Source organism: Takifugu flavidus, chromosome 4, assembly GCF_003711565.1.
Source record: "Takifugu flavidus isolate HTHZ2018 chromosome 4, ASM371156v2, whole genome shotgun sequence".
NCBI classification, from domain to species: domain Eukaryota; kingdom Metazoa; phylum Chordata; class Actinopteri; order Tetraodontiformes; family Tetraodontidae; genus Takifugu; species Takifugu flavidus.
In genome coordinates this window covers 6153265-6177680 of record NC_079523.1, presented here as the reverse complement: position 1 = coordinate 6177680, position 24416 = coordinate 6153265, and the positions used below count along the sequence as shown (strand labels likewise).

The window sequence follows — 24416 nt, the reverse complement described above, 5'->3', positions numbered from 1 at the left end:
ATCAGATCTGACCAGCAATAATCAAAAATAACTTACTTTTTAGGGATTTGTAGGACTTTTTGAGGATATATTTTTTTAATTATTAAAGACAAAACATCACACTAGGGATGCCAAGTAGTTGCATAAACTTCATTTTGGGGTGTTATTTCTGTATAACATATGCCAGATAAATTATTTCTGCACAATAAAAGTATCGTTGGTATTTCCGTGGCTTTTTTTTACTAACTTGGAATCCAATCGTCATTATATGCCGGAATCATCTTTAAGTCGGAATCAATGTAAAGCTTCGTGTTTCTGAACGGACCCATTTGTGGTAGTAACACCAAATAAGCTATGTTAGCCTAGTTTTAGCGATCCCCTTTCATGCGGTTATTATTTTACGCTGGATTTAGTACAACATCTAAGTACGTCTTACTTGCCTTACTTACTAAATCTTGATTTCCACACGTTTTGTTATGGATGTGTAATGTAAAGTGTAGTTTTGTCATTTGGTAAATTATATGAATGCATGAAATGGTTGTTTTTCAATTAACGTTTCTCCTACTTTGCTGTTGAGCACCATTTAAGACATCCGTTGTAAAAAATAAACATAAATGCATTGATAGTAAAATGTATAATTTCATGACACTGAGGTCTGTACAAGCTCTACGATGAGTCGTTTTTTCCCCACTGTGAGCCGATGGATGCTAAACCGTGTTCTTTACAGTAGTTGCTTTGTTTTTGGTGCATGTAGGAGGTGACTGCATTGGTTTTCCGTCAGAATTTGAGATGGAGGATAATCAACAGTCCAAACAGGCCACGGATCGTTCCGATCTGATTTCTGACGATGGGAAGAACTGCAAGTCCATAGTATGTCAACGCTGCGGGTCCAAAGTGCTGTGTGCGGGGATGGCGTCATTGGCAGAGAAAGAGGTATAATAAATGGCATTAAAGCGCATTCCATTACATTTCAGCATTTCACTAATGCTTTTTGTGTTTGAAAAACAACTAATTGAATTCTAATATGTTTATCATCAGGGATTTATTGTCACAGCATGGATCTGTGCTGTTAACAAAGCTTTAAAATGGGCACCCAAGATGCCACTCACTGATTTTCACGTCAAATCAAATACTCAAGATTACATATCTTACATATACTTTTACCCCACCATTTTATTCACCTTATAGTTTAAGTACTAATGGTGCTCAAAATGCAAAATTTATATCAGTGTTCCAGGTTCATTAACACAAGTGTTCTCGTAGTGCATACTTAAGTAATGCCCTTAATGAAGATGAAAAATCATAAAAACAATAACCAGCTCCCATTTTAATCTTTATTAGACATATTGAAGATATTGTATCTGAGGGCCAGGATGGTTCAACTTTACTTTTTTAATTCCAGCATAAAGTGAATGTCTGTGTCCTCTTCCTTCAGCTGTTTCTACCATCCATGCGAAAAAAGAGTAACCTCAGCTCCGGGGATACCTCGGTGGACGGGGATACTCTGACCGCCCATTGGTTCGTGGATGACATGTTCACATTTGAGAATGTGGGCTTCACTAAAGATGTGGGGAGGATCAAGTATCTCATTTGTGCTGACTGTGAGATAGGACCAATTGGCTGGCACTGTTTAGATGACAAGAAGTGTTTCTACATCGCCGTGGACAGGGTAGACCATGTATAGTGTAAAGTCGTCTGTGCTTAAAGGACTTTGTGGACGATGTGTCGACTAGCTATGCACATTTCCTTAAAATGCATATGGGTGGTGGCTCTACTCTCACCTTTCAAAGTGTTTATTATAATAGATATCACTTCTATTTTGATGAGTTTGTGGAAATTGATGTGGAATACCAGCCGTTTTCTGGATTATCTAATACATGTTCTTTCATTTTGCAGATTTTTTTTGTTTGTCTTTGGTATTTATGGTAAATGAAAAAAATTGTCAATGAACATACTGTGTTTTTGTTACATTCGCATTACATTCACATCCCAATGGAAAATTATCAATATAAACCACCCATCTACTAAAATCCATTTTATACAACTATCCACTAACTCTACAATTAGTGCATCTTTTTAAAACTTTTTTAAACTTCCTTTGGTGCCTTAGTATTTTTTGTGTGTTTTTTTTTATTTTTAGAAATAAATGTATTGTGTGGGGGAAAAATGTTGCATCCCTTTTAACCATTTAGACTCAATGTCTGCCATGTTATTTTTAGTTCTCAAAATGCATTCTCATACATTTGTAGAGAGCTAGGGTGTTTCAAATTAAGATTATTTTTCAAGTTGTATGTTTAATATATGAGTAAGTAGAATATCTGTGCTGTTAACAGCTTCAAGATTAGCATTCAGATTTATTCCACCAACCATTTCTACATATAGATGGCATGTTATCCTGATGCTTAGGTCCTAAAAACACATGTACCGGTATATAAATACCCCAGCAGGCCTTCTCATTTACCCGTGCAGTTTCGTTGTCTGCAGTTAGGTGTCGTGATATTCAACAGTAGTAGTTTGCTAGTAAATCATTGCAAGGTAAAAATATAAATTTAGACATGCACATTCGTGATGGCAAATCTTATTTATTTTTTGTTTGTTTGTTTTGATTTGTTACAGTGCAGTGTCCAGAGGCTGTATGAAACAACAGGAAGTTCGGATACAAAACAGGAAGGATATTCAAATCAGCCATTTGCTTAGAACGTTTATATATAGCAGTCATAAGGCTACACAGACAAGAGTGCCAATTTACAATGTTAGATCCTTGATATTTGCCTCAACTTTATTTCAAAACACGGTTTTTGACTATTTGTGAGTTTAAAATTATGTAACAAAATCAGATTGAACTCGATTATCACTAACCACAAACAAATGGACAAGATTGTTCAGATGGTTTTATGTTCAGTCCCCGAAATGTCAACATATGATTATAGTCTCTACCAATCAATGAGCTCTTCTCGACCATTTAAAAACAAAGCGCCGGTCAGCGCGCAACGATCTGTTGGGTTTGTTAGATTAGAGATCTAGCGTATCCCCGTGTAGGCTTTTTCTCTTCGGCGGAGCTAGGCAGGTTGTAACGGTCCCAACACGGTATGAAACGGTGTGCGAATCAAGCAAAAAACAAAAGAGGAACGGTCGTTTGAGGAAACGACTCAACCAATAAATTACATAGCCCTTAACAAAAGAGTATTTAAATCGAATATGTTAATCGAATAATTGTAAATGCTTTTGTCGTCCAATTAAAATGTTGTTAAAATCCATCACAAAGACTTTTCCCGTCGTTTAATAACGATCCGCAGAGGTTCAACTTGAAAACACACACGAACGCAAACTATTCCGTCTGTATTGTAAACGTTAAAGTGCTCAATATAAACCCACGTAATGATCCCCAAACGATTTTTATATTTTCAAATAAGAAAAACGCCGTTTATAAATGACTAACCTAAATATTCACCGTGTCTACTTTTTTAGGCGGAAGTACACAGTCCCCGGCTGTCACCCTCTCGTCCCCAACTAGATAATTCGTCTTTGAGTTCAATGAGTGGACATGAACTGATGGGCAGAAATTCATAACGAGCACATCTGACGCGAGGACGCCCTGCAAAGAAAACATTTCAGCTACAGCCATAACGAAGATGCAACGATGACTCAACCTCAGCTAAATGAGTTCATTCCCCCTCCGGAGTGCCCTGTTTTTGAGCCCAGCTGGGAGGAATTTGCCGACCCGTTTGCATACATCAAGAAAATACGACCCATTGCAGAGAAAACTGGCATCTGCAAGATCCGACCACCTCCTGTAAGTATTGAGAATTTCCCCCCCGACACAAATGAGCGTCCCTCGCCTGGCGTGTTGGCCCCGACTGTTGTTTATAACGTCGCAGGCAAAGTTGTGTTTCAGACAGGATTCAACATGGCGGAGTGCGGCTCCTGAGTTGAATTGTCAGTTAGCCCGAGTGTGGACGGTTCGATATCTGCCTCGGCCCCGTGCGAAATGTGCGCCCCGCTCAAGTTTTTACCATCCCCCCCGCAAAAAAAGCCCCATCGCTTCTGCGAACGTCGCTATCCTCGACCCCCAAAGGCTCCCGAAGTAACCCCGACGCTAAAGTTTGCAGGCGTACGAAAATAAGAGATGGTGTTTACATATGCGCAGAATGAAGCGCTTCCTGGATCGCGTGCACGGAATCGGCTCCCCGAAAGAGTCACTCGCGATATGTGTTAAAGCTGCGACATCAACGCAAAAGGAGGACGGGGGCATTTCTCAAGAGGATTTGGTGGATTTGCCCGGTGTGGTTCAACTTGGCTGGCGTTAATCAGGCCCGTTTAAAGGGGCAGTTGCCTGACATTCGGTCCGGGAAGCGATACGTACGTGCTGGGTGACCAGCGGTGTATGGAGAGGCTTCGCTGATCGGCCCCACACTTTTATCACCATCCCACTGAAACCTACTAATAAAGGGCTTTTCACCTCGCATATGTCTGATAACTAGTGGCCGCGGATCCTTGATTTAGAGATGTGTGCGAGCTTACAGAATTTTTGTATAATGGATTAAATAAACTGTTTATTTCGAAACGCACGTTTTTTCCCCCTTCTCTTTCTGCACGGTTTCAGTGTAGAACCCTAAAGCCCTGCGTGGACTTCGTTTTTGCCCTCACCAGGCTGTGTTTTTGGTTTGTATTTGACTTCGGGAAGCTGTAAAAGCCCGTTTTCCATGGCTGAACGGGGTGGTGGGCCGACTGGGCACCATGATCACAGGGCTGGGTGGGGGACTGCTCACTGTTTGCCTGTCTTTGTATACAGTCTGTGGGCTGTCCAGAAGAAAATACATTTAAAAAGGATGGCTGGAAATGTGCATTTTACGCAGTAGATGGCAGGGCTGCTTGATGATCAAAGGTACCAGTGGTGGTCAGATTTAATTAAAAGGGTTCTTATAAGAATCGCAGCCAGTAATGTAGGCTATGTGTGCATATGATCAAAAACTAGCAGATGGTCTTATTACTATTATACACGATGATCTATGGTGATATTTGTGACCAATTGCTGTTCTAAAAGGAGAATTCTGACTCGGCTCCCTCCCTCCTGTGCAACTCTCTGATTTCTTTATATACATATTGAAATTTGGCTACATATTATAGTGTGGCTATTGAACCATATGGTTATAAGGAAATGTAAATAAGAGCGGTTGAGAATGTATCTCTTGCACTGTGTGTATTGTTGACATCTTGGGCCTTTTTCAGATATGATCTAGAATAAGAGCTCCCTTTCTTTGTTTCCCTTTTTCTTCTGTAGTTTCCATATAAGATTTCGATATATGTCTGTATATTTTGCTGAACATATGCAAAATGAAAGGCTTGTGATTACCTAGCTTCACCTCTATTAATCTTGTTGTTCTCTAAAATTGCACATTTGACTGTAAACGATATAAAATATGTGAGAGATGATCTAAAAGAGGGAAAAGATTTTAAAATATTTAAAAATGACTGATTTCTTTTGTGGTTCTGGTTCACTTGTGTGTACAATGGTTCTGTTATCTCTGGGAACTACTATTTATATATAGCTAAGGTAATAAAGTTAATGTTCTTCCATCAGAAAACTGTATAAATTCTACAAATACATTATATTTTTCCAGTGAAAGTGTTGAAGGAGGTGTTGCAAGTTTTAAACTAACTTTCAGGCCTTTTTGAGTCGCGCCACATGATTAGTTACCGTATCTTGTTTGCTAATACAGCACATTCCTGGTTTCAGTGTAGTGTTACCGTGGGTGGATGGCTCTGTAGTGACGGGTTTATTTTAATCTTTAAAGTTGAATTTCTGCAAAATGGCCATCTTTCTTTAAAGAGAAACGAGTTCATTGGTTTTGGAATCAGATTTGGTCCGCAAACTGTAACAAATGTTCTTCTTGGACAAAGAACAGTCGTGCTACTCTGTGAATGGCTCTGTTATTATTATATTCACGTTGGCCACACAATCAAGAGCGCTGATGCAGAAGTTACCCTCTTTTGTAAACATTATGTCTGGAGACAAATCGGCCACAAAGTGCGTACTGATATGAAAGTGATCTCGATTCCTGCACCACCAGAAAGTGGTGTCTCTAGTCTTGCAGGAAGTCGTGTGGGCAGGTTTGCTCTAGCCTGTAAGTCAACACGTATAACAAGTCCATTATTTTCCTGCCGCAACAGTTGGAGCAGTATACTGGAATTAAAGAGAGACAAACATCTGCGTGAAATCGCATGCGGGGTTATAATTGACATTGATAATTAGGGCAAAGTAAAAGGCCTACATTATGTAACGGTATTAAGAAATATTTATATCCAGATACAGTTGGACTCCCTGTTGGTCCCCATTAACATTTAAACAGCCTGTGGCTGGATTAGGAAAACAAGGTGAGTTTTCTGAGTAAAATGTCACGTTTAAAGTGAAGCTATTGTTCCGTGAAAACGTGTCTGTCACCGTTGTGTTCTGAGTGATTTTGAATGTGTTTCTGAAAAGTATGGCATACTCTCTTTGAGTTGTGTTACAAACATCACACCTATAAGGATGCACGGGGTTTCTCACGTTTGGTTTTTCCCCTCTCAGGACTGGCAGCCACCATTTGCCTGTGACGTGGACAGGCTGAAATTCACACCCCGGATACAAAGACTGAATGAGTTGGAGGTACATTTTGGTTTTGTATTAATGCACGTGGGTGGCCAAATGCAGTCATGGTGGGGGGGGGGGGGGGTACATCGGTCTGTAAAGTGGTTATATTATTTGCGTGCATTTTGAAGAGCTGCCATTATTTCTGATTCCACACTTGTATTAAGTATTCTTTCCTCAACTTTAACTCAGGAGTGTTATTATGCTTGCAGGCACAGACCAGAGTTAAGCTCAACTTTCTGGATCAAATCGCAAAATTCTGGGAACTTCAAGGATGCACTTTGAAAATCCCTCATGTCGAAAGAAAGATTTTGGACCTTTACCAGCTGAATAGGGTACATAAAGTCTCAATTTAGTTCTGTTTGACAATATCCTCGTTTATGAAAATAGAAACAGTAAACACGTTTCTCATTCAAAATTAACACGTCCTTTTTTTCCACCATCTAAGCTGGTGAATGAAGAAGGAGGCTTTGATGCAGTCTGCAGGGAGCGGCGATGGACAAAGATATCTGTGAAGTTGGGCTTTGCTCCAGGCAAAGCTGTAGGCTCTCATCTGCGGGCACACTATGAGAGGATCCTCTACCCATATAACCTGTTTCAAACTGGAGACAATCTGCCCGTACGTTCTTTTCTGTCCTAACTGAGCTGCAATGTAGTTGGATGTTTTGTAATTCACCTTTTATTAGAACACCATTTTTGACATTCGGCCTTTTCAGGGTTATTAATTCAGCAAATACCATAATAATCTGTCCATGTTGCATAATTTCCACTTTGTTTGGTTTGAGTATTAAATAATGTTGCACTGATACTAAAGAAGGAAAAGATACTATGTTACTCATTCAGGGTTGATACGCTCTGTGCTGAAATTATCACATTTATCTGTTTGCAGAAAGCTACCTTGACCAATGACACTAAAGATAAGGAATATACCCCACATGACTTGCCACAGAGGCAGTCTGTCCAACCCCAGGAGACCTGCAGTATCGCTCGTCGTGCAAAAAGAATGAGATCTGAAGTGAGTCCAATCTGCCATTTTTTATTTAATGTTTTATCGTTGTTGTTTTTTTTAAAACCACAGATGAGTAAACACAGAAATTACCTAAGAGAAGACATACAAATCCTAATCTACCCTGGAAGTTTTGTCAGTTTTTCCCCACCTACTGAATTCACTGGAAATGTACACAACAGTCTGATTCACTTCTGTGGCTTCTACAGAGGAGCTTTATCAAATCTGAACCTGGGGAAATCTGCACAACTCGAAACAGCGTAAGGAGAAGGATGGGATATTCTGTCAAACCAGAATATGGTAAGAGCAAAGCAAGGAAAATGTTAACCTTCCTAAAACAACAAGCGTATTTCAGATATTCAGTGGTGCTTTGTGAATGTGTTTCAGTGAGGATGGCTGTCACTGAGGTGAAGCAGGAGCCTGTTGAGAATGAAGAACCTGCATTAAATCTGATAAACAGTGCTCCCTCAAGCAAAGTATGTACTGTGTGGTTTTGAATGAAGATGTCGCACCACAGTTTGAGTACTATGTAGATATTGTAGCTATATAAGGACTCTTCTTCTGCATACCCAGGTGGATCAATACATGTGCCTGGTGTGTGGCTGTGGGACTGCTGAGGACCGTCTGCTTTTGTGTGATGGCTGTGATGACAGCTATCACACCTTCTGTCTGATACCTCCCCTCCACGATGTTCCCAAAGGCGACTGGAGATGTCCCAAGTGTCTGGCGCAGGTGATCTGCAGACACTTCACCTCCTGGGAGCTAATCATTTTCAGGACCCAAATAGCAATAATATGTTTGATGTGACATACGGCATCATTTCGAACTGTCTTTTACATTTTTCTTAATTTATTTTTAATAGGAATGTGGTAAACCCGCTGTTGCTTTTGGATTTGAGCAAGCCGGCAGGAGCTACACCCTCCAAACATTTGGAGACATGGCCGATTCCTTCAAGTCGGATTACTTCAACATGCCGGTTCATGTGAGTTTGTGTGCTGTTACTATTAAGTTGTTGGCTTATAAAATATAAGACACGATCATCTAAACATTAAGCAGTTTAAAAATTCATCTCAAACTACAGACACAAGCAAAAATCTCCTTGTAGTTGCCGATAGATTTTTGTAAGCCTGTTCAGCTACAGCACACGCTCGTCTCTCTTTAGATGGTCCCTACTGAGTTGGTGGAGAAGGAGTTCTGGCGTCTTGTTAGCACCATCGACGAGGATGTCACAGTGGAGTACGGAGCAGACATCGCCTCTAAGGAGTTTGGGAGTGGTTTCCCGGTGAAGAACAGCCATTTTCAAGTGGCCCCTGAGGATGAGGTACACTGAGTGTTTAGGGAGTGTTGTCTTTTATTTGTCTTTGCTATTGTTTGTTGGTTTTATCTGTTTACTGACAATAGTATAAAAATTAAGAGTACGTGCTCTCATGCCAACTTGTCAAACAAAGCAACATAAACATCATGAAGGGTGATGATCTTGTTCACAGAGATCCTGAATTTTAGGGAGCAATACAGCTTCTATTTTTTTTGTTTGTTTTTCCTGAAAATAATGTAATGAACAATACTCATGTAATAATTTAAAGGATTGCTACTGTAATTGCCAGTAGAGTGTTAAGACCCATCTCTGATCCACAGCATTACCTGACAAGCGGCTGGAACCTGAACAACATGCCAGTCCTGGACGGCTCAGTGTTGACTTACATTACAGCCGACATTTGCGGGATGAAGTTACCTTGGCTCTACGTGGGCATGTGTTTCTCTGCCTTCTGCTGGCATATTGAAGACCACTGGAGTTACTCTATTAACTATCTTCACTGGTACAGTGCAGTTTTTACACTCCTGTATTTCATTGTCCTTGTCTTTGTGTTTGATTTGAGCAGTCTGACATATCTCCAGTTGTATGCCACTAATGGTGTTTCCTTTATGTAGGGGGGAGCCAAAGACTTGGTACGGAGCCCCTGCTTATGCTGCAGAGCAGCTCGAGTCAGTGATGAGGAATCTTGCCCCTGAGCTGTTTGAATCCCAGCCAGACCTCCTTCACCAGCTAGTCACCATTATGAATCCCAACACCCTGATGAACAACGGCGTGCCGGTAAACATTTTCACCATCGTCACATCACATATAATTGCAACATCCCATTTCCTCCAAGTCTGAGGACAGACCTGGTTGATTTTTCAACCTTCCTATTGCTGTTACAGTGGAAGTAGATCAATAAACAAAGCAATCCTTCTGTTCTTCTGATGACTAGATCTATCGAACCAACCAGTGTGCAGGCGAGTTTGTCATCACGTTCCCCAGAGCTTATCACAGTGGATTCAACCAAGGTTTCAACTTTGCTGAAGCTGTCAACTTTTGCACAATGGACTGGGTAAGAATAGCATTCCTAGCAACTAGATGTTTTTTATTAACGAGGACACAAACAAAGCTTATTCCAACAGCAGTTTTCATCCACTCTGGGCGCTTCTCTAAAGACTGCGATCATCTACTATTGCACAGAGAAAATGAGATAAGATAAAAATATTAAAGTAAAATGAAATATTGAATTTAAAATAAGGTCAAAATTGGCACCATGTGCACCACTCATACACTTAAGAGTAGTCTCTAAAATGGCTGGCTTTTGTTCTAAAATCTAAAAGTACTATCATAAATCAGAACATAATTCATTTAGCTCTCTTCAAGGCCATGCTGCAGCCAACACTCTTTTAAAACTTGCTGTGTGGTATAAAATATTCCTAATCTGTGTTGTGGTTGTCATCAGGCACATTTTGCTATATTAGGTACTGGCCTGACCCTTCTAAACTCCTTTTGTCCTTCAGATTCCTGTCGGCCGCAGCTGCGTGTCGCACTATCGTGAGCTGAGCAGGTACTGCGTCTTCTCTCATGACGAGATGGTTTGTAACATGGCCTCTAAAGCCAACACCATGGATGTTGACCTGGCAGCAGTAGTGCAGAAGGAGATGACTGTCATTGTGGAACAAGAAGACAAATTAAGAGAAATGATAAAGAAAATGGTGAGTATTTGGTCATCTGTATGCTTTTGAACTGAATTAATATGTGTGGAAAGTCCAAAATGTCAGTAATTTTCTGGAGAGAAAGTGTAAGGAATGATCTTGTTTTTAAAAGAATCACATTTCAAAAGCCATCAGGTGAAGCTGTGACGATATCCCTGATCCATCTCTTACATTTTAAAGCCCCTTATCAGAATTTACTGGAGCTCTTTTTCCACATAGCTGCCTCATTTAGTACCTGTGTGATTTGTCTCCCCAGGGTGTGGTACAATCTCGACAAGTTGATTCCGAGGCGCTCCCAGATGAGGAGCAGCAGTGCTGCAAGTGTCGGACCACCTGCTTCCTGTCTGGCATCTCTTGTGCTTGCACACCAAGAAAGATGGCGTGCCTGTACCACTCCCAGCACCTTTGTTCCTGCCCTCACGGAAACCTCACACTCAAGTGAGTCTTCAGTAACCACCACGCAAACACAATTATCCTCAAAAATTTCACTTGTTATGAAATATTTGTTTTAAGCTGCCATCCATCAAGTTAGATGCATCACTGCCCAAATATTGTCCTAAAGAAATGCTGTCTTAAATGGTGTGAATACAAGATTATTAATGTCGCAATGCTCTTAGCCTCACTGGCAAATTTATTGTAAAAAGTGTTCATTAAGATATTTTTAGTGGTCAGAAATATTTGTTTTATACCTAAACAACTGCTGCTTCTCAGTATAAATGTATTTTTCTTTTTGTCTTGTGTTCTCAGTTACAAGTTTACGCTAGATGAGTTATATTCCATGAAGGCATCGGTCACCCAACGTGCTGAGTCGTATAAAAAATGGCTCATCAATGTGCAGGAGATCCTGGAGAACAAAGGAAGCAAGAAAAAAGGTTAGCCGTCAAAGCATATCCGTATCAATCTGTTGCTACCCTGAATATTTCCTTCACCGTTGTCTTATTTTAGAATGATTGACATAGTTTGTGTCACCTGGTTAGAGTGTAATTTACAGGTTTTGAGAACCCATATTGCTTTTTTGTCAGGTTTGGAGGAGCTTCACAGTCTGGTGGAACAGGCAGAAACGTCAGCCTTTCCAAAATCAGCCTGGTGGATCAGCTTCGCACAGCCACCGCTGAGGCTGATAAAGTTGCTGTGATGGCACAACAGCTTCTTAACGGAAAGAGACAGACAAGGTATGAAAATAAATTTGTTATTGTCAGAAGAGTTTTGAATTAACCTTAGATTATGACTGAAAGGGAAAAATCTAACATCATTTAATGCTTTTAAATTCGACTGCACTGTTTGTTTGTTTTTTACTTTACTAATTTCTAACACTTTGTAATGTTTATATCGACCCATTGAGCTCTTTTTGTATGTTTTTAGGTATCGTTCTGGAGGAGGAAAGTCTCAGAACCAGAATGATTTGACAGCAGAAGAACTGAGGTCCTTTGTCCAACAGTTGGATAATCTGCCGTGCAACATCAGACAGGGTCCTCTGCTGAAGGTTGGCAGGACAGTTTAGATGTCAAATATTCATCTTTTGTACCATCGTTCTCAATATCTAAATCTAAAGTTTGAGTTTTTAAGCTGATGTCGTGAGAGTTTTCATGGTTGATGTGCTTGTTTTTCTGAAAAGTTCTTACATAAGCTGTCAAACTTCAGTCCCTGAATGCTTCTTGTACATACTCCGCCAGGATCTGTTGACCCGAGTAGATGACTTCCAGCAACGCAGCGAGCGTCTGCTCTCTGATGAGTCACCCAGCCCCGTGGAGCTGCAAGACCTGCTGGACATGAGTCTGGGCCTGGATGTGGAGCTTCCGCAGCTTCCCCTGCTGAGAGAGAGACTGGAGCAGGCCCGTTGGCTCGATGCTGTGCAGCAGGCCAGCAGTCGGCCAGAAAGTCTGTGTTTGGACACCATGAGAAGACTGATTGATCAGGGTGTGGGCTTGGCACCACACAGCTCTGTAGAGAGAGCCATGGCCCGGCTGCAGGAGCTGCTGACAGTGTCTGAGCAGTGGGAGGAGCGAGCTCTCAGTCTGCTGGAATCCAGGTTAGAACACCAAGCTGTGCGCAACCTGCGCTTCCCAGAGCTTTCCATGTTTTATACTTTCTCTTTTTATGTGGAGCTTTAATGGGTGTTTGAAGTGAACTTAAAAGCATCCAGCTCCAATAAGATTTCACAGTTGTTGTTTTTTAATATGATTTCTTATCAATAATGTGGGCTGAAGGGGGAAAAAAAAAAAGGAAAAGTTCTGATTCTTCAGATAAAGGGGAACACATTTTTGGTTCCACTGGAGACCCACACTATCGAATTTGTCTGATTGCATAGCACCATGTCTTAGCACATCCCTGGTGAAATCTTATACAGTTTGGTCAATAAATGTTCCTTTTTTAAGTGAACTGATATAGACAATTGGAAAAAGGTTTACTGGCACTCGTGTCACTATGTAGAGACACGTACTTATCCTCGTGTCTCTGTACGTCAGGCCTCATAACAGCATGGAAACACTCGAGGCTGCTTTGCAGGAAGTGGAGAACATCCCTGCTTATCTGCCCAACTGTCTGCAGCTGCAGGATGTCATTGACAAGGCCAAGAATTGGCTTCAGGAAGCTGAAGCTCTCCAGGTGATGCATATTCCAACTTGAACCACACTTGATTTGGTTGTGTTTCTTTTGTTAATCTTGAATGTCGGTGCTTCCAGCTCGGGGGCCGTATTCCTGTGCTGGACAGCCTCTCTGAGCTGGTTCTCAGAGCAGAGGGCATCCCAGTGAGACTGGACCCCCTGAGTCGACTGGAAGCTCTCGTTTGTGACATTCAGTCCTGGAAAGAGAGCGCAGGGAAGACATTCCTATTGAAAAACTCCCCTTTGTCTCTCCTTGAGGTAAGTTTCTAATGATCTAATCAGTCAATTATTGAAGCATGCCTGGAAATGAGTCGTACTTATGTGTTTTATGCTTCCAGGTGCTCTGCCCAAGATGCGACATCGGGGCTGCGCCTCAGAAGTCGAGATGTAAGAAAACAAAAGATGCAGCACAGTCCGGCAAAAAATCCCCAACACTTCTGGACTCTCTGTGTGATGTGGAAAGAGCTCTCTCTGAGAGCAAGGACTCGGCCTCTGCTGTGAGTGCATACATCAGAGTTTTCTCAACAGGAACTCTTACGACTGTGTTGTAGTGTAGTTATAGTTGCAAGTATTAACATTTTCATGATGTAAATAACTGTTCAGTTCGTCTATGATCATCGGAGCGTTCTTTACAGAACCAAAGATTATAGCTTTAGTTCACAAATTACACCCAAGTTATAAGAACCTGTTGTCCCGTCAGAAGGTCATATGTTTGCTTGTTTTTGGCAGATGGCTACGCTCACCGAGGTCCACCAGAGGGAGCTGGAGCTCTTGTTGGCCTTGCGTGCTTCAAACGAATCCAAACTTCTTTCTTCTGAAAACTATTGCACACTTAGTGTTTGTGTCTGCCAAAAGGCCCCTTCGGGTGCAATGGTGCAGTGCGAGCTCTGTCGGGACGTTTTCCACTCCGGTTGCGTCACAATGACGAGCGAGGCCGCGTATGGCCAAGCCTGGCTTTGCCCGTACTGCCAGCGGTCCAAGAAACCCCCGCTTGACAAGGTCCTGCCCCTATTAGCTTCACTGCAGAGGATTCGGGTCCGGCTGCCGGAGGGGGATGCCCTGCGATTCCTCATCGAGAGGACGGTGCGATGGCAGCACAGGGTTCAGCAGGCCTGCACAGACGGAGTGCTGCAGAAAGTGTCAAAGACGGTCCGTCGAAGAACAATCGCCTGTTTGATTTTACAGACTTTGTGATTGACGGAGCGTTTATTCTTACAGGGGCGGGTACCGTCGCATCTGACTCAGGAAATCAACAGTTTACTTTTTCATAAAAAACATTGTTCGATTCCAATTCAGGGTCAGTCTTGGAACATCTCTACATCTTTTCCCTTTTTTATTTCTCTTTCTGAACTGTCTTTATTTCATCTCAGGTCTTGGTTCTGAGCTGGAGGAGCTGATGGTGGAGGGATTCCTCCTGCAGGTCACCCTGCCTGAAACCGAACAGCTCTATAAATACCTGCTGTACAAATTAGCCCCTCTGCCTCCAAGTAGCGCCCCCTCTGGGAAGAACAAAGAACAGGACCAACCGTCTTCAAGAGGGAGCCCTCACAAAAAGGTAACAAAAGGTTCATGTTTCGCTACTCGTCCTATTACAATAGATTATTCATAATTACCCCTTTGCGTATTTATCTTGACGTAGACTAAAGATTCCAGTTTGAAAAAGGAGGTTTCGAATGGTCAGAACAAAAGGACAAAGAAACGCAAGGACAGCTCAGAGTCTCGGCACAACGAAAAGGCCAAGAAGTGCTGTAAAAAGTCAAAGAAAAGCAAGGAAAAGAGTGAGGACAACAGGAGAACTGGTTCTGCCCAGCAGATGGTACCGGAGCCGCCTCCTTCAGACTCAGAGGAGGATTACTCGCTGTGTGCTGCACCCTGGTGCAGAGAGCCAGAGGGCGACGAGGTTTGTTTTCCTCTTGATTTTCTAGCACGCAAAATCTGCATGTAGGGTTTTATCGCACTTTGAAACTACAGAATACATTGGTGTGAAGCACTAAGGTTAGCAGCATTTAGCTTTTTAAAGAAACTCTGGTGTGTGGAACACTTCAGAGTCTAAGTAGTAATGCAGAAATACTCAACTGTCTTCTCCACTGGCTTTAGGTGAACTGGGTCCAATGTGATGGCAGCTGTAACCAGTGGTTTCACCAAGTCTGCGTCGGACTGTCCGCTGAGCGAGCAGAGAAGGAGGACTATATTTGCATAAGCTGCACACAGCCAGACTACGACAGAGGAGAATAAAGAAAACTTAGAAGGATCAGCAGTTTTATTTTCCAGCCACGCACTTCTCCGCACACCTGAACTCTGTGCCGCCCCCCCCCCCCCCCCTCCCCCCCCGTGGCTTCTCCCGGTTACCCTCAGCTTGTCCTTAGTGAACATGGTGCTATCACTGTTCTTTCCAGACTTAAAAAACAAAAAACTGTTTCTTTTCCTTTTTTGAGTGGCTGGTTTTTCAGCCAGCCAACTAATCCTTTCTGAAACTTTCCACTTTCCATGTCTTGATGCAGGTCTACAAAATGGTAACGTGTTTCAAGAACCAATAGCACAGGGATTTTTCAACCAAAAAGTAAATTTTACATTTTAAAACCTTTTTACATTAATCTGAACAATGTGAGACGTGTGTTTCCTCTTGTAGAGTAAAATATTATTTATCTAAGCAATAACTGAACTGATCAATTGAGGTTCAGTTTGCACCTGAACTGTGCTTTCTTTGATAGGATGCCTTGTTGAAGCAAAAACCTTGATGAATTCACTTTATGAATCCTGTGATGTTACATAGTTTCAGAGGGGAGGAATCGGAGAGCATTAACAATCCCTCAGAGCTCTAACGTGCAGTTTTGCCCATTTTTCCTTAATAAATCACTGACTTTGATACCAGGTCTGTTTCCCTTTAGCGCTGTGAGTTCTGGATCTATTGTTACTGGTAGTTGGTGAGACTTAATCATGACCACAGGAATAAGGAATGTACATTTTTGTTTTGAGGGTAGAGTTTGCCTTTATGGTTTAGGATGGAAAATATTGTGTTGGACTTTAACACAGACTGTGTGATTTCTTTGCCACGGGTATATGACGTTTTCTGCTCCTTTGGGTAAATAATATAATTCATATGTTGCGGTTTGCATTATAAAATAAAAATGTTTGTTCCCGTATGCATCTGTCTGTGCATGTCCTAAAGAGAACGCAAAGCATCGAGACCTGGAGTGAAAACGGTCACGGGGTGCAACAGATGCCAAGTCCTGAGGGTCATTAACGCCAGCGTTGTGCACGAGCAGCGTTGTGCACGAGCAGCGTTGTGCACGAGCAGCGTTGTGCACGAGCCGCGTTGTGCACGAGCAGCGTTGTGCACGAGCAGCGTTCCTGCTCCACTGTAAAGTCGTCAGAGCAAGATGACAACAAATCACCAAACGACACGCCAGCAGACAAGACAAGGGATTTATTCACCATACTGCAAATGTCAGATAATACTTTGATAACAGGTGTATTTCACATTTAACGTTGGACATTTTTTCTGCCTTATCGCTGCCAGTTTGATGCTTAAAGACTGTATTTAAGAGTTCTCCTGACAGACCGAGCTGAGGGAAAATACGCTGTCACTCATTCCGGGGGCGTGGCCTGCGCACGCCATTTTCCGTTGCTTGTTGTCATTTTGTAGCTAGCTTCCTCAAGAATTTATATATATATATATATATATATATTTTTTTTTACAAACAGCAATAGCCTCACTTAATTGCACAACCCACCCTGCGTTTATTGACGCCAAGTCGGAGCGTTACTTCGACCTAACGCGACTCCCGTGTCGTCGCCATGGACGAAGAATACTACAGCGGTGCCGGAGAATTAGCCCGCCAGGTAGCATTAGCTTAGCAGCGGGGTACCGCTATAGTCCAGCGTTAATTGCCTTTTTTTTTTCGCAGTTAGTCACCGCATTCACAGAGCTAATTGACAGAGACATGTTTTTAAAGGGCCGTACGTTACTAAAATGCCGCAGCTAACGTACACTTTAGAGTCAACTTTACAGTTGGTGGCAGAAAAGCTCATCAAACCTACAGGGCTCATTATAATATGGCACTAAACCAGTGCACAACCTGGGACTTAGTGCTCATATATTAACGCGCAGTCCAGTAATTAAAGGAAATGGCTCTGTTGTGTTAAATTGTCCTGCGTATCTCATGTAAAACGCGCATGCATGCATTGCTCTCAGGAGGAGAGCGTAGAAGCAGATGATGGAACGACCCAGGAGGATTGTCTGACCAGGTTCTCCAGCAGAGATTACATTATGGAGCCGACCATCTTCAACACCCTTAAAACGTAAGCACCGTTGATCAAACCAGGAGAAATGGCAGTGATGCTAATGTCACAATGTTCTCCAGGGTTTGCTGTTCTGCCTGAAAGGTTCGTAATATAATATTTGTCGTCTTGCAGCTATTTTAAAGCAGGTGGTTCTCCAGAACTCGTCATCCAGCTGCTTTCTGACAACTACTCCGCTGTGGCTCAGACCGTTAATCTGCTGGCAGAGTGGCTCATTCAGATGGGTAAATGGCAGATCACATACGGTTCTGCTTGTGCTTGCATCAGAAATGACCTTTCTATGACTCCTCTGACCCACACCAGATCACTGCAGTCACATATCATTTTGTTGTCCCTGGCTGCAGGTGTTGAGCCGGCTCAGGTCCAAGAACGAGTGGAAAATCACCTCAAGAGTCTCCTGATAAAACACTTTGACCCCCAGAAAGCTGATTCCATCTTCACTGTTGAAGGAGAGGTGAGATTTTGGGAAAGCGCCTGCAGTTGTCCAAATACGGGGTCGTGCAAGAGAACGGCGTCCTCTTCGTTTTGAAACATCCTCACTTTGCGCTTTCAGACACCTGCTTGGTTGGAGCAGATGATCGCACACACCACGTGGAGAGATCTTTTCTATAAACTAGCAGAGGCTCATCCGGACTGTTTGATGCTCAATTTCACTGTGAAGGTAAAACAAGTGTCAGTAGTTAAATGACACGTTTCACTCCAGGAAGGGGGGTTCTGTTCATTTTGTTGATCAATATATATTTACAGTCACAATAGTATATTTTTGTAAGGTTAAATGTGGAAAAATATCTGTCGTGACGCGCGGGGGATTTTAGTACTTTAACTGTATTTGTGTAATTCTTCTCATTGCCAGTAGATGGAGACATATGCTCATCTAAACTCCATTTATTTTCAGATGGATTGAAAATGTCTTCTTAATGTTCTGTATTTATCATATTACATCTTATGCAATTGGTTTTCTATTATTAATCATTGATGTTTCATATTTGACATTTGTGTGTGTTTAGCTCATTTCTGATGCAGGTTATCAGGGTGAGATCACCAGCGTGTCCACAGCGTGTCAGCAGCTTGAGGTTTTCTCACGGGTGTTGAGGACATCTTTGGCCACACTGCTGGATGGAGGAGAAGAGAACCTGGAGAAGAATCTGCCAGAGTTTGCAGTACGCTTGTGTTAAATTACTGTGCTTTTTAAAAAAAATAATCTTTTATCAGTTCTATTCTCGCATTGATTTTATTTAGTCAGTTAACCCTACTGTCGCAGTGCATGCTCGGCCGGAGGAAAGATTAGAATAAAATACAGCTTCCTGAACATTTAACATAAATAAGAACTCAGAGCTCTGTTCTGCTTCTACAAGTGTTGGTTGTAAAAGTCAAAATGCTAATAAATTAGTTTAGGATGATGATGCCGTCATGCAGCAGCCTGCATCTGAGGCTTCCCCCTCTGCTTTGCTGAGTGTTTGTGTTATCTGCCCTGTAGAAGATGGTGTGTCACGGTGAGCACACCTACCTGTTTGCCCAGTCGATGATGTCCATTCTCGCTCAGGAGGAACAGGGAGGTTCAGCTGTTCGAAGGATCGGCCAGGAGGTTCAGAAGTCCGCGCACGAGAGGTACCGTTGACTGCTAAACCTCACGGACTGTAGCTTTCCATCAACTTTAACTGTTTGAATCTAATGATTAGTCCTAATTTGGTCCTTTGCTTGGGATTCAGAGGTCACGATGCCAGTCAGATAACCCTCGCGCTCGGCACCGCCGCAGCTTACCCTCGGGCCTGCCAGGCGCTGGGGGCCATGTTATCCAAAGGAGCCCTGAATCCTGCCGACATCACAGTCTTATTCAAGATGTTCAGCAGCATGGATCCACCTCCTGTGGAGCTGGTGAGGCCTGAGCTGCAGTGAAACGCGCGCACTTGTGCTCGTGGATGACTCCATTAAGTGGAACGTTGTCACCTTCAGATCAGGGTTCCTGCCTTCCTGGATCTGTTCATGCAGTCGCTGTTTAAACCGGGGTCAAAGATCAACCAAGACCACAAACACAAATACATCCACATCCTGGCGTACGCAGCCAGTGTGGTTGAAACGTGGAAGAAGGTAGATGAATCTGATGCCAAATAGTGCGCCGTTACTGGAAAAACTGATTCAGGCCTGTGATTTAATCTAGCCTAATGACCTTCAGAACAAACTCCTGTTTCTGTTCAACCCCCAGAACAAACGCGTCAACATCAATAAAGATGAGCTGAAGTCCACCTCAAAGGCCATAGAGACCGTGCACAACCTGTGCTGCAACGAGAACAAAGGAGCCACAGAACTGGTGGCTGAACTCGGAACTTTGTATCAGTGCATCCGGTGAGCAAACGGGACAACATTTAATTCTTAAAATAACTCAGATTGGGCAGAAAATAAATACTCCAACAGTCGAAATGCATCAGATGCTGCACAGATGCTCAGAGCAGAGACTAAAGGTCTGAGTGTGTGTCTCGTCAGGTTTCCAGTGGTTGCTATGGGGGTTTTAAAATGGGTGGACTGGACGGTGTCCGAGCCGCGGTACTTCCAGCTACAGACCGACCACACTCCCATCCATCTAGCCTTACTGGATGAGGTATGACCTCGCCGCATCGCTGACCTTCCTAATGGAGGGTGTTTATCCTTAAACATCAACCCTGTGCCACACAGATCTGCACGTGCCACCAGCTGCTGCACCCGCAGGTTCTCCATCTCCTCATCAAGCTCTTCGAGACAGAGCACAGCCAGCTGGACGTCATGGAGCAGGTTGGCTTTCTGTCCTCCTCTTCCTCTCCGTCAGCGACCCCCTCGCCTCACGCTGGGTTGCATCTCTTGTCTCCCATCAGATGGAGCTGAAGAAGACTCTGCTGGACCGCATGGTTCACCTTCTGAGCCGTGGATACGTGTTGCCTGTTGTCGGCTACATCCGCAAATGTCTGGAGAAGCTCAACACGGATATCTCCCTCATCCGATACTTTGTCACAGAGGTAATTGATGCGAGACGCCAAGAAACAGGAGTTGGGAGATTCTGGATGCTGCTGGATGCTGCTGGATGTGTAAATGGTGCAGCAAACCCATCAGGCTCTGTGTTCCCAGGTGCTGGATGTGATCGCTCCTCCCTACACCTCAGACTTTGTTCAGCTCTTCTTGCCCATCCTGGAGAACGACAGCATCGCAGGAACGATCCGCACAGAGGGCGAACACGACCCGGTGGCAGAGTTCATCGGTACGTGAGCTAAAGTTCATAGGGAAGCAGATAAATGCGTCACTCATCCTGGTTTTAGATGCGTCGGCGTCTGTTTCTGATGCACACTGAATATTTTTTTTCCGTTTTGCAGCTCATTGCAAATCCAACTTCATCATGATGAACTGATGCTGAGAAGAGACCCAAAGTTTTTTTTATTTAGATGTTGCACACTGAGTGTCGGACTGAAAAGCCGTTATCGCCACGGTAACGAATGGCTCCGTTTGTCAGCGAAGCGCAGCTGGACGACGCACCGTTCCCAGTCGACCAGATGAATGAGTCCTGGTTTCTGTTGAGGTGAGGGACGACTGTTCGGAAAATACCAGGACACAAATGCTCCAAAGACGTAGCCAATTTTGTTTAGTTTTTTTAAAAATCCGTATATTTGAATTATTTTTTTTTTCTATTTGTGTTTCTAGTAGTTTTAAAATAAAATTGCACGCGCCTCGTTGCATTGAGCCGTTATGGATATCTGTGTGTAACTCATTGAACATATGAGATTATTGATGGACAACAGACTGGAAGCAGCAGTGTGTGCTGTTATTTACGGTTAGGGTTATTTACTGCTGTTGTTTACCTCAATGTTCAGGGGGATTGAGAGAATGAACATCTGGTGCAGCAACATGAGCTAAAATGGAAAAGTTCAGCACAAAGTCCAAAAAAGCTAAACCAGATTTTTTTTTTATTGTCGAACAAAAAAAAGGCGTAAATCACGTAAGGCACGTTTGAATTAGTGCTTTTGTGAGCACAAACTCCACACAAGTGTGACGTCTTTGCATTAAAACGCTGGACCGATTTAAAAACAGGCGTCACTGGAACGCATTAAGAATCAAAAGCATCAACACTGGTAAGAATCACATTTTACGTACAGTGTTAAATGGACCGATGTGGTTCTGTTTCCGGACTGTTCAACAGTCTCCAGAAAATCCCAGAAGGCCTAAAACACCCCCCAATGTGATCCCCGACGATGCTGGAGCATAATCTCTAAAACGCAAACAATTAAAACGTTTTCCCTTTTCAGCGTTGCACTGGAAGAGCTCCCTTCCCCCTGAGATGGGAGGACATCACATCTGTGTCCTACAGGTAGTTCTTAGGGACGATGGGGTCTCCGTACATGCAGTCCTCCTCCAGCGCCAGGTTGTAGGAGCTGCCGCTTCCGCCCTTGTAGGCGCTGGTCACGATTCGGAGCCAGCCCCTCTCCCCCTGCACAAAGTTTGTGACGGTTTCAGGGTTCCCCAAAAAAACCAGTACCAGTACTTTTGTTTTAGCCTGTGTGCTTTCACTCAAGACTCACCCATGGTTCCCCCCAGGAGTTGCGGACGATCCAGAATTCAACTCCGTCCTCCATTCCCCATCCCGCCACAGACACGATGTGGTTGATAAAAGGGCTTTCCTGGTATTCTGAATACAGTCCTCCGCTGTAGGCGTCCAGCTTTTCTGTGGCCATAATCCCACAGCTGGAGAACAGAACACACCAGATTACCATCCCTTCATTCACCAAAATAGTTTTTCTTTGTTTCTTTTTTTCACAATGATGCGTTTCTCTCTTTCATGTGTCACGTTTGGATATCATCGGCCATCGCTGCTCAGTTCCCTTTCAGTTCCCTGGTTTCACGCTGAAAAAGTTCCCCTTCTGGGTTTCAGATCAGATACGGGTCACAGTAAACTGTAAACGGACCTCTCCTACCCACGAGTGAATGAATGTTGATAAGGTCATTAAACGCTTTGTGAGGAAATGTGTCTCAAAGGCAACGCGTGACACCCTTGTGAAAGCGTTCCTACCCACAATTCTCGGGCTCTGCTGCAACTGCGTCTCTAAAAGGTGTAAATGCCTTTGACGTCGTCGTTGTTCTGCGTTCAGGAGCTGCAACATTCACTCGGTAAAAGGTAAAACCGTCACCTGATGGGTCCTCTGGCGTAGATCTCTGCCATCATCTTCTCCCTCCCGCTAACCCGTCCATAGTCTCCGACTTTCCACAGGGTGTAGTTTTTTACGATGTTGCAGACTCCAAACGTGGTGCAGGTGCCACATTCATTGAAGGGCTTGCAAGCTTTAGAGGATAGAGGACGTCGACGGGTGAGACTGGAACCATGGCAACGGAAGCTGCTGCTACTCTGTGCACGAGAAGACACTCACCCTGGTCTTTAGCCTGGTAGTTATTGCAGGTCTCATCAGGGATCCCGTGTTGATTCGCATACGCCCAGACTCCACTGTGATCTCCTCCGTGGCAGGAGCCGGCGTCAGCACAGTCGATCACGTGCTGCACCGAGAGATAGGCTGATGGCCACGCCCCTTTACGCTTAATGTTGATGCGATCTGGAGAGAAGAGATTAAAAAAGGGGTTTCTTTATACCTGTACAGATGTGTGAAACCAGGAAGTGAAAGCAGATACCTGCCATGGCGCTGGTGCTGCCATGAGCCCAACAGGAGCCACAGTACTGGGGGATGTGCTGGTTGCGAGTTGTGCTGACGTAGTTGATACCATTGATGTTCCTCCAGTCCCAAGATTTTGGCAGATCAGAAACATTTAAATACTCATGAGGCCGAGGGGAGGACCTGCAAACAGACAATTGTTACATGAATCAAGTCTCCGCAGGCAAATCTTCAAACTGGTTTGTGCTTTTTGGACTTCTGGTTAGTGAAAGACTTATAATCACTTTTTAGAGCAGGCCAGGAAATAAAAGAAAAGTAAACCTTTCTTTCCAACAAATAAGGAAATAACCGCAGGGTTCCTCCCCCAACTCTTGTTAAAAAATAACTTTTATAATTTGATTTACAATGACATTGTTAAAATACATGATGATACCCCCGTCCCTACACACACACACACAATAATTGCTTCTTCATCATCTAGAATACAAACATGCGTTAAAAATGTCGATGATTGATCGTTAGTCTCTGGCTCACATGACAGGAAGTAGTTCTAACTTTCAAAAGAAAAAATAGCAACAATGTAAAATTGGTTTGCTTGATTCCCTCCGAAAATGCGTGCATCGGGACAATCCACAATCCTTTGTTTTGGGGTTTATTTTATTTTTTTCATTAATAAGTCGGATTTTTCACGTAGCAATTTCTTAATGCGCCCTTAACGTCACCCAAAACAGAATGACCCTGAACGTCTCTCCAGCTCAAAACTAATGTCGCCTCGTTGAATATCATCATTATTGTTATTATTTAACCTCAGGATATATAACAGTAGCAGTTTGACTCAACACAATTGTAAAATCGTTCAAATCTTACTTCAGTCCAAAGCCGATGCTCCGGGGTTTGGGAACATAGCACGCGTGGTTTTGCTTAAAAAACGTTCCGGCGAACACACCCGAGGCCAAGACTGAAAACAGGACAAGCAGAAGTGTCCGAGCCATCGTTCAGATTCCCCCGCAGAGGCTTTGAAAGCGACGTAGAAGACAGGAGCCTAAACTAAATCACACTGGCGTGCCTGCAGCGGGACCTGGCGTAAAAACCAAGCTGCAATCACGTGACCCGGCCGATCATTCCCGATGCCTGGGATTTATTTTTTTAGGCGCAATATTAGAGAAGTGCACTGCAGGGTAAATGCCGGGAAACGGTATTATAGGCCAGTCTTGGTCAGTAGCGACAGACAGAAGCTCATCAGCTTTTTAGATTGAGAAATACAGAAA

At 43.3% G+C, this 24416-nt stretch overlaps 4 protein-coding genes across 5 annotated transcripts; 3 read left to right on the top strand and 1 right to left on the bottom strand.

Moving 5' to 3' along the window:
• The first annotated feature begins 249 nt into the window (after positions 1-249).
• Positions 250-2539, top strand: rabif (RAB interacting factor). Its single transcript, XM_057031468.1, has 3 exons — positions 250-404; positions 734-912; positions 1415-2539. Exons 2-3 carry the CDS (start codon positions 769-771, stop codon positions 1661-1663), a joined length of 393 nt encoding a protein of 130 aa, XP_056887448.1. The 5' UTR covers positions 250-404; positions 734-768; the 3' UTR covers positions 1664-2539.
• Positions 2540-3464: 925 nt separating this feature from the next.
• On the top strand, positions 3465-16371 carry LOC130524888 (lysine-specific demethylase 5B-like). The gene is given in 28 exon segments (XM_057031400.1): positions 3465-3772; positions 6548-6625; positions 6820-6942; positions 7056-7226; positions 7497-7622; positions 7823-7913; positions 8001-8089; positions 8187-8345; positions 8476-8595; positions 8776-8934; positions 9249-9430; positions 9543-9705; positions 9863-9982; positions 10431-10625; positions 10882-11063; positions 11373-11497; positions 11648-11704; positions 11707-11797; positions 11988-12108; positions 12299-12654; positions 13091-13229; positions 13307-13486; positions 13567-13725; positions 13958-14377; positions 14447-14525; positions 14599-14783; positions 14868-15128; positions 15326-16371. Coding segments are annotated over 28 exon segments (4422 nt in total). The 5' UTR covers positions 3465-3619; the 3' UTR covers positions 15464-16371.
• Positions 16372-16597: 226 nt separating this feature from the next.
• On the top strand, positions 16598-21239 carry nelfcd (negative elongation factor complex member C/D). 2 transcript variants are annotated; one of them, XM_057031433.1, is made up of 15 exons: positions 16598-16698; positions 17424-17530; positions 17645-17754; positions 17875-17984; positions 18084-18191; positions 18538-18690; positions 19008-19138; positions 19240-19405; positions 19484-19618; positions 19734-19873; positions 20012-20126; positions 20201-20296; positions 20377-20517; positions 20627-20756; positions 20869-21239. In XM_057031433.1, the coding sequence occupies exons 2-15, from the start codon at positions 17499-17501 to the stop codon at positions 20901-20903; spliced, it is 1602 nt and encodes a 533-aa protein (XP_056887413.1). In that variant the 5' UTR covers positions 16598-16698; positions 17424-17498; the 3' UTR covers positions 20904-21239. The 2 variants fall into 2 exon arrangements, with proteins under 2 accessions (XP_056887413.1, XP_056887412.1); XM_057031432.1 differs by lacking the exon at positions 16598-16698 and adding an exon at positions 16828-17071.
• A 200-nt stretch (positions 21240-21439) lies between these two features.
• On the bottom strand, positions 21440-24307 carry ctsz (cathepsin Z). The gene is made up of 6 exons (XM_057031462.1): positions 24016-24307; positions 23168-23331; positions 22912-23091; positions 22675-22825; positions 22069-22231; positions 21440-21977 (listed from the first exon to the last, which is right to left on the bottom strand). Exons 1-6 carry the CDS (start codon positions 24138-24140, stop codon positions 21852-21854), a joined length of 909 nt encoding a protein of 302 aa, XP_056887442.1. The 5' UTR covers positions 24141-24307; the 3' UTR covers positions 21440-21851.
• Positions 24308-24416: the final 109 nt, after the last annotated feature.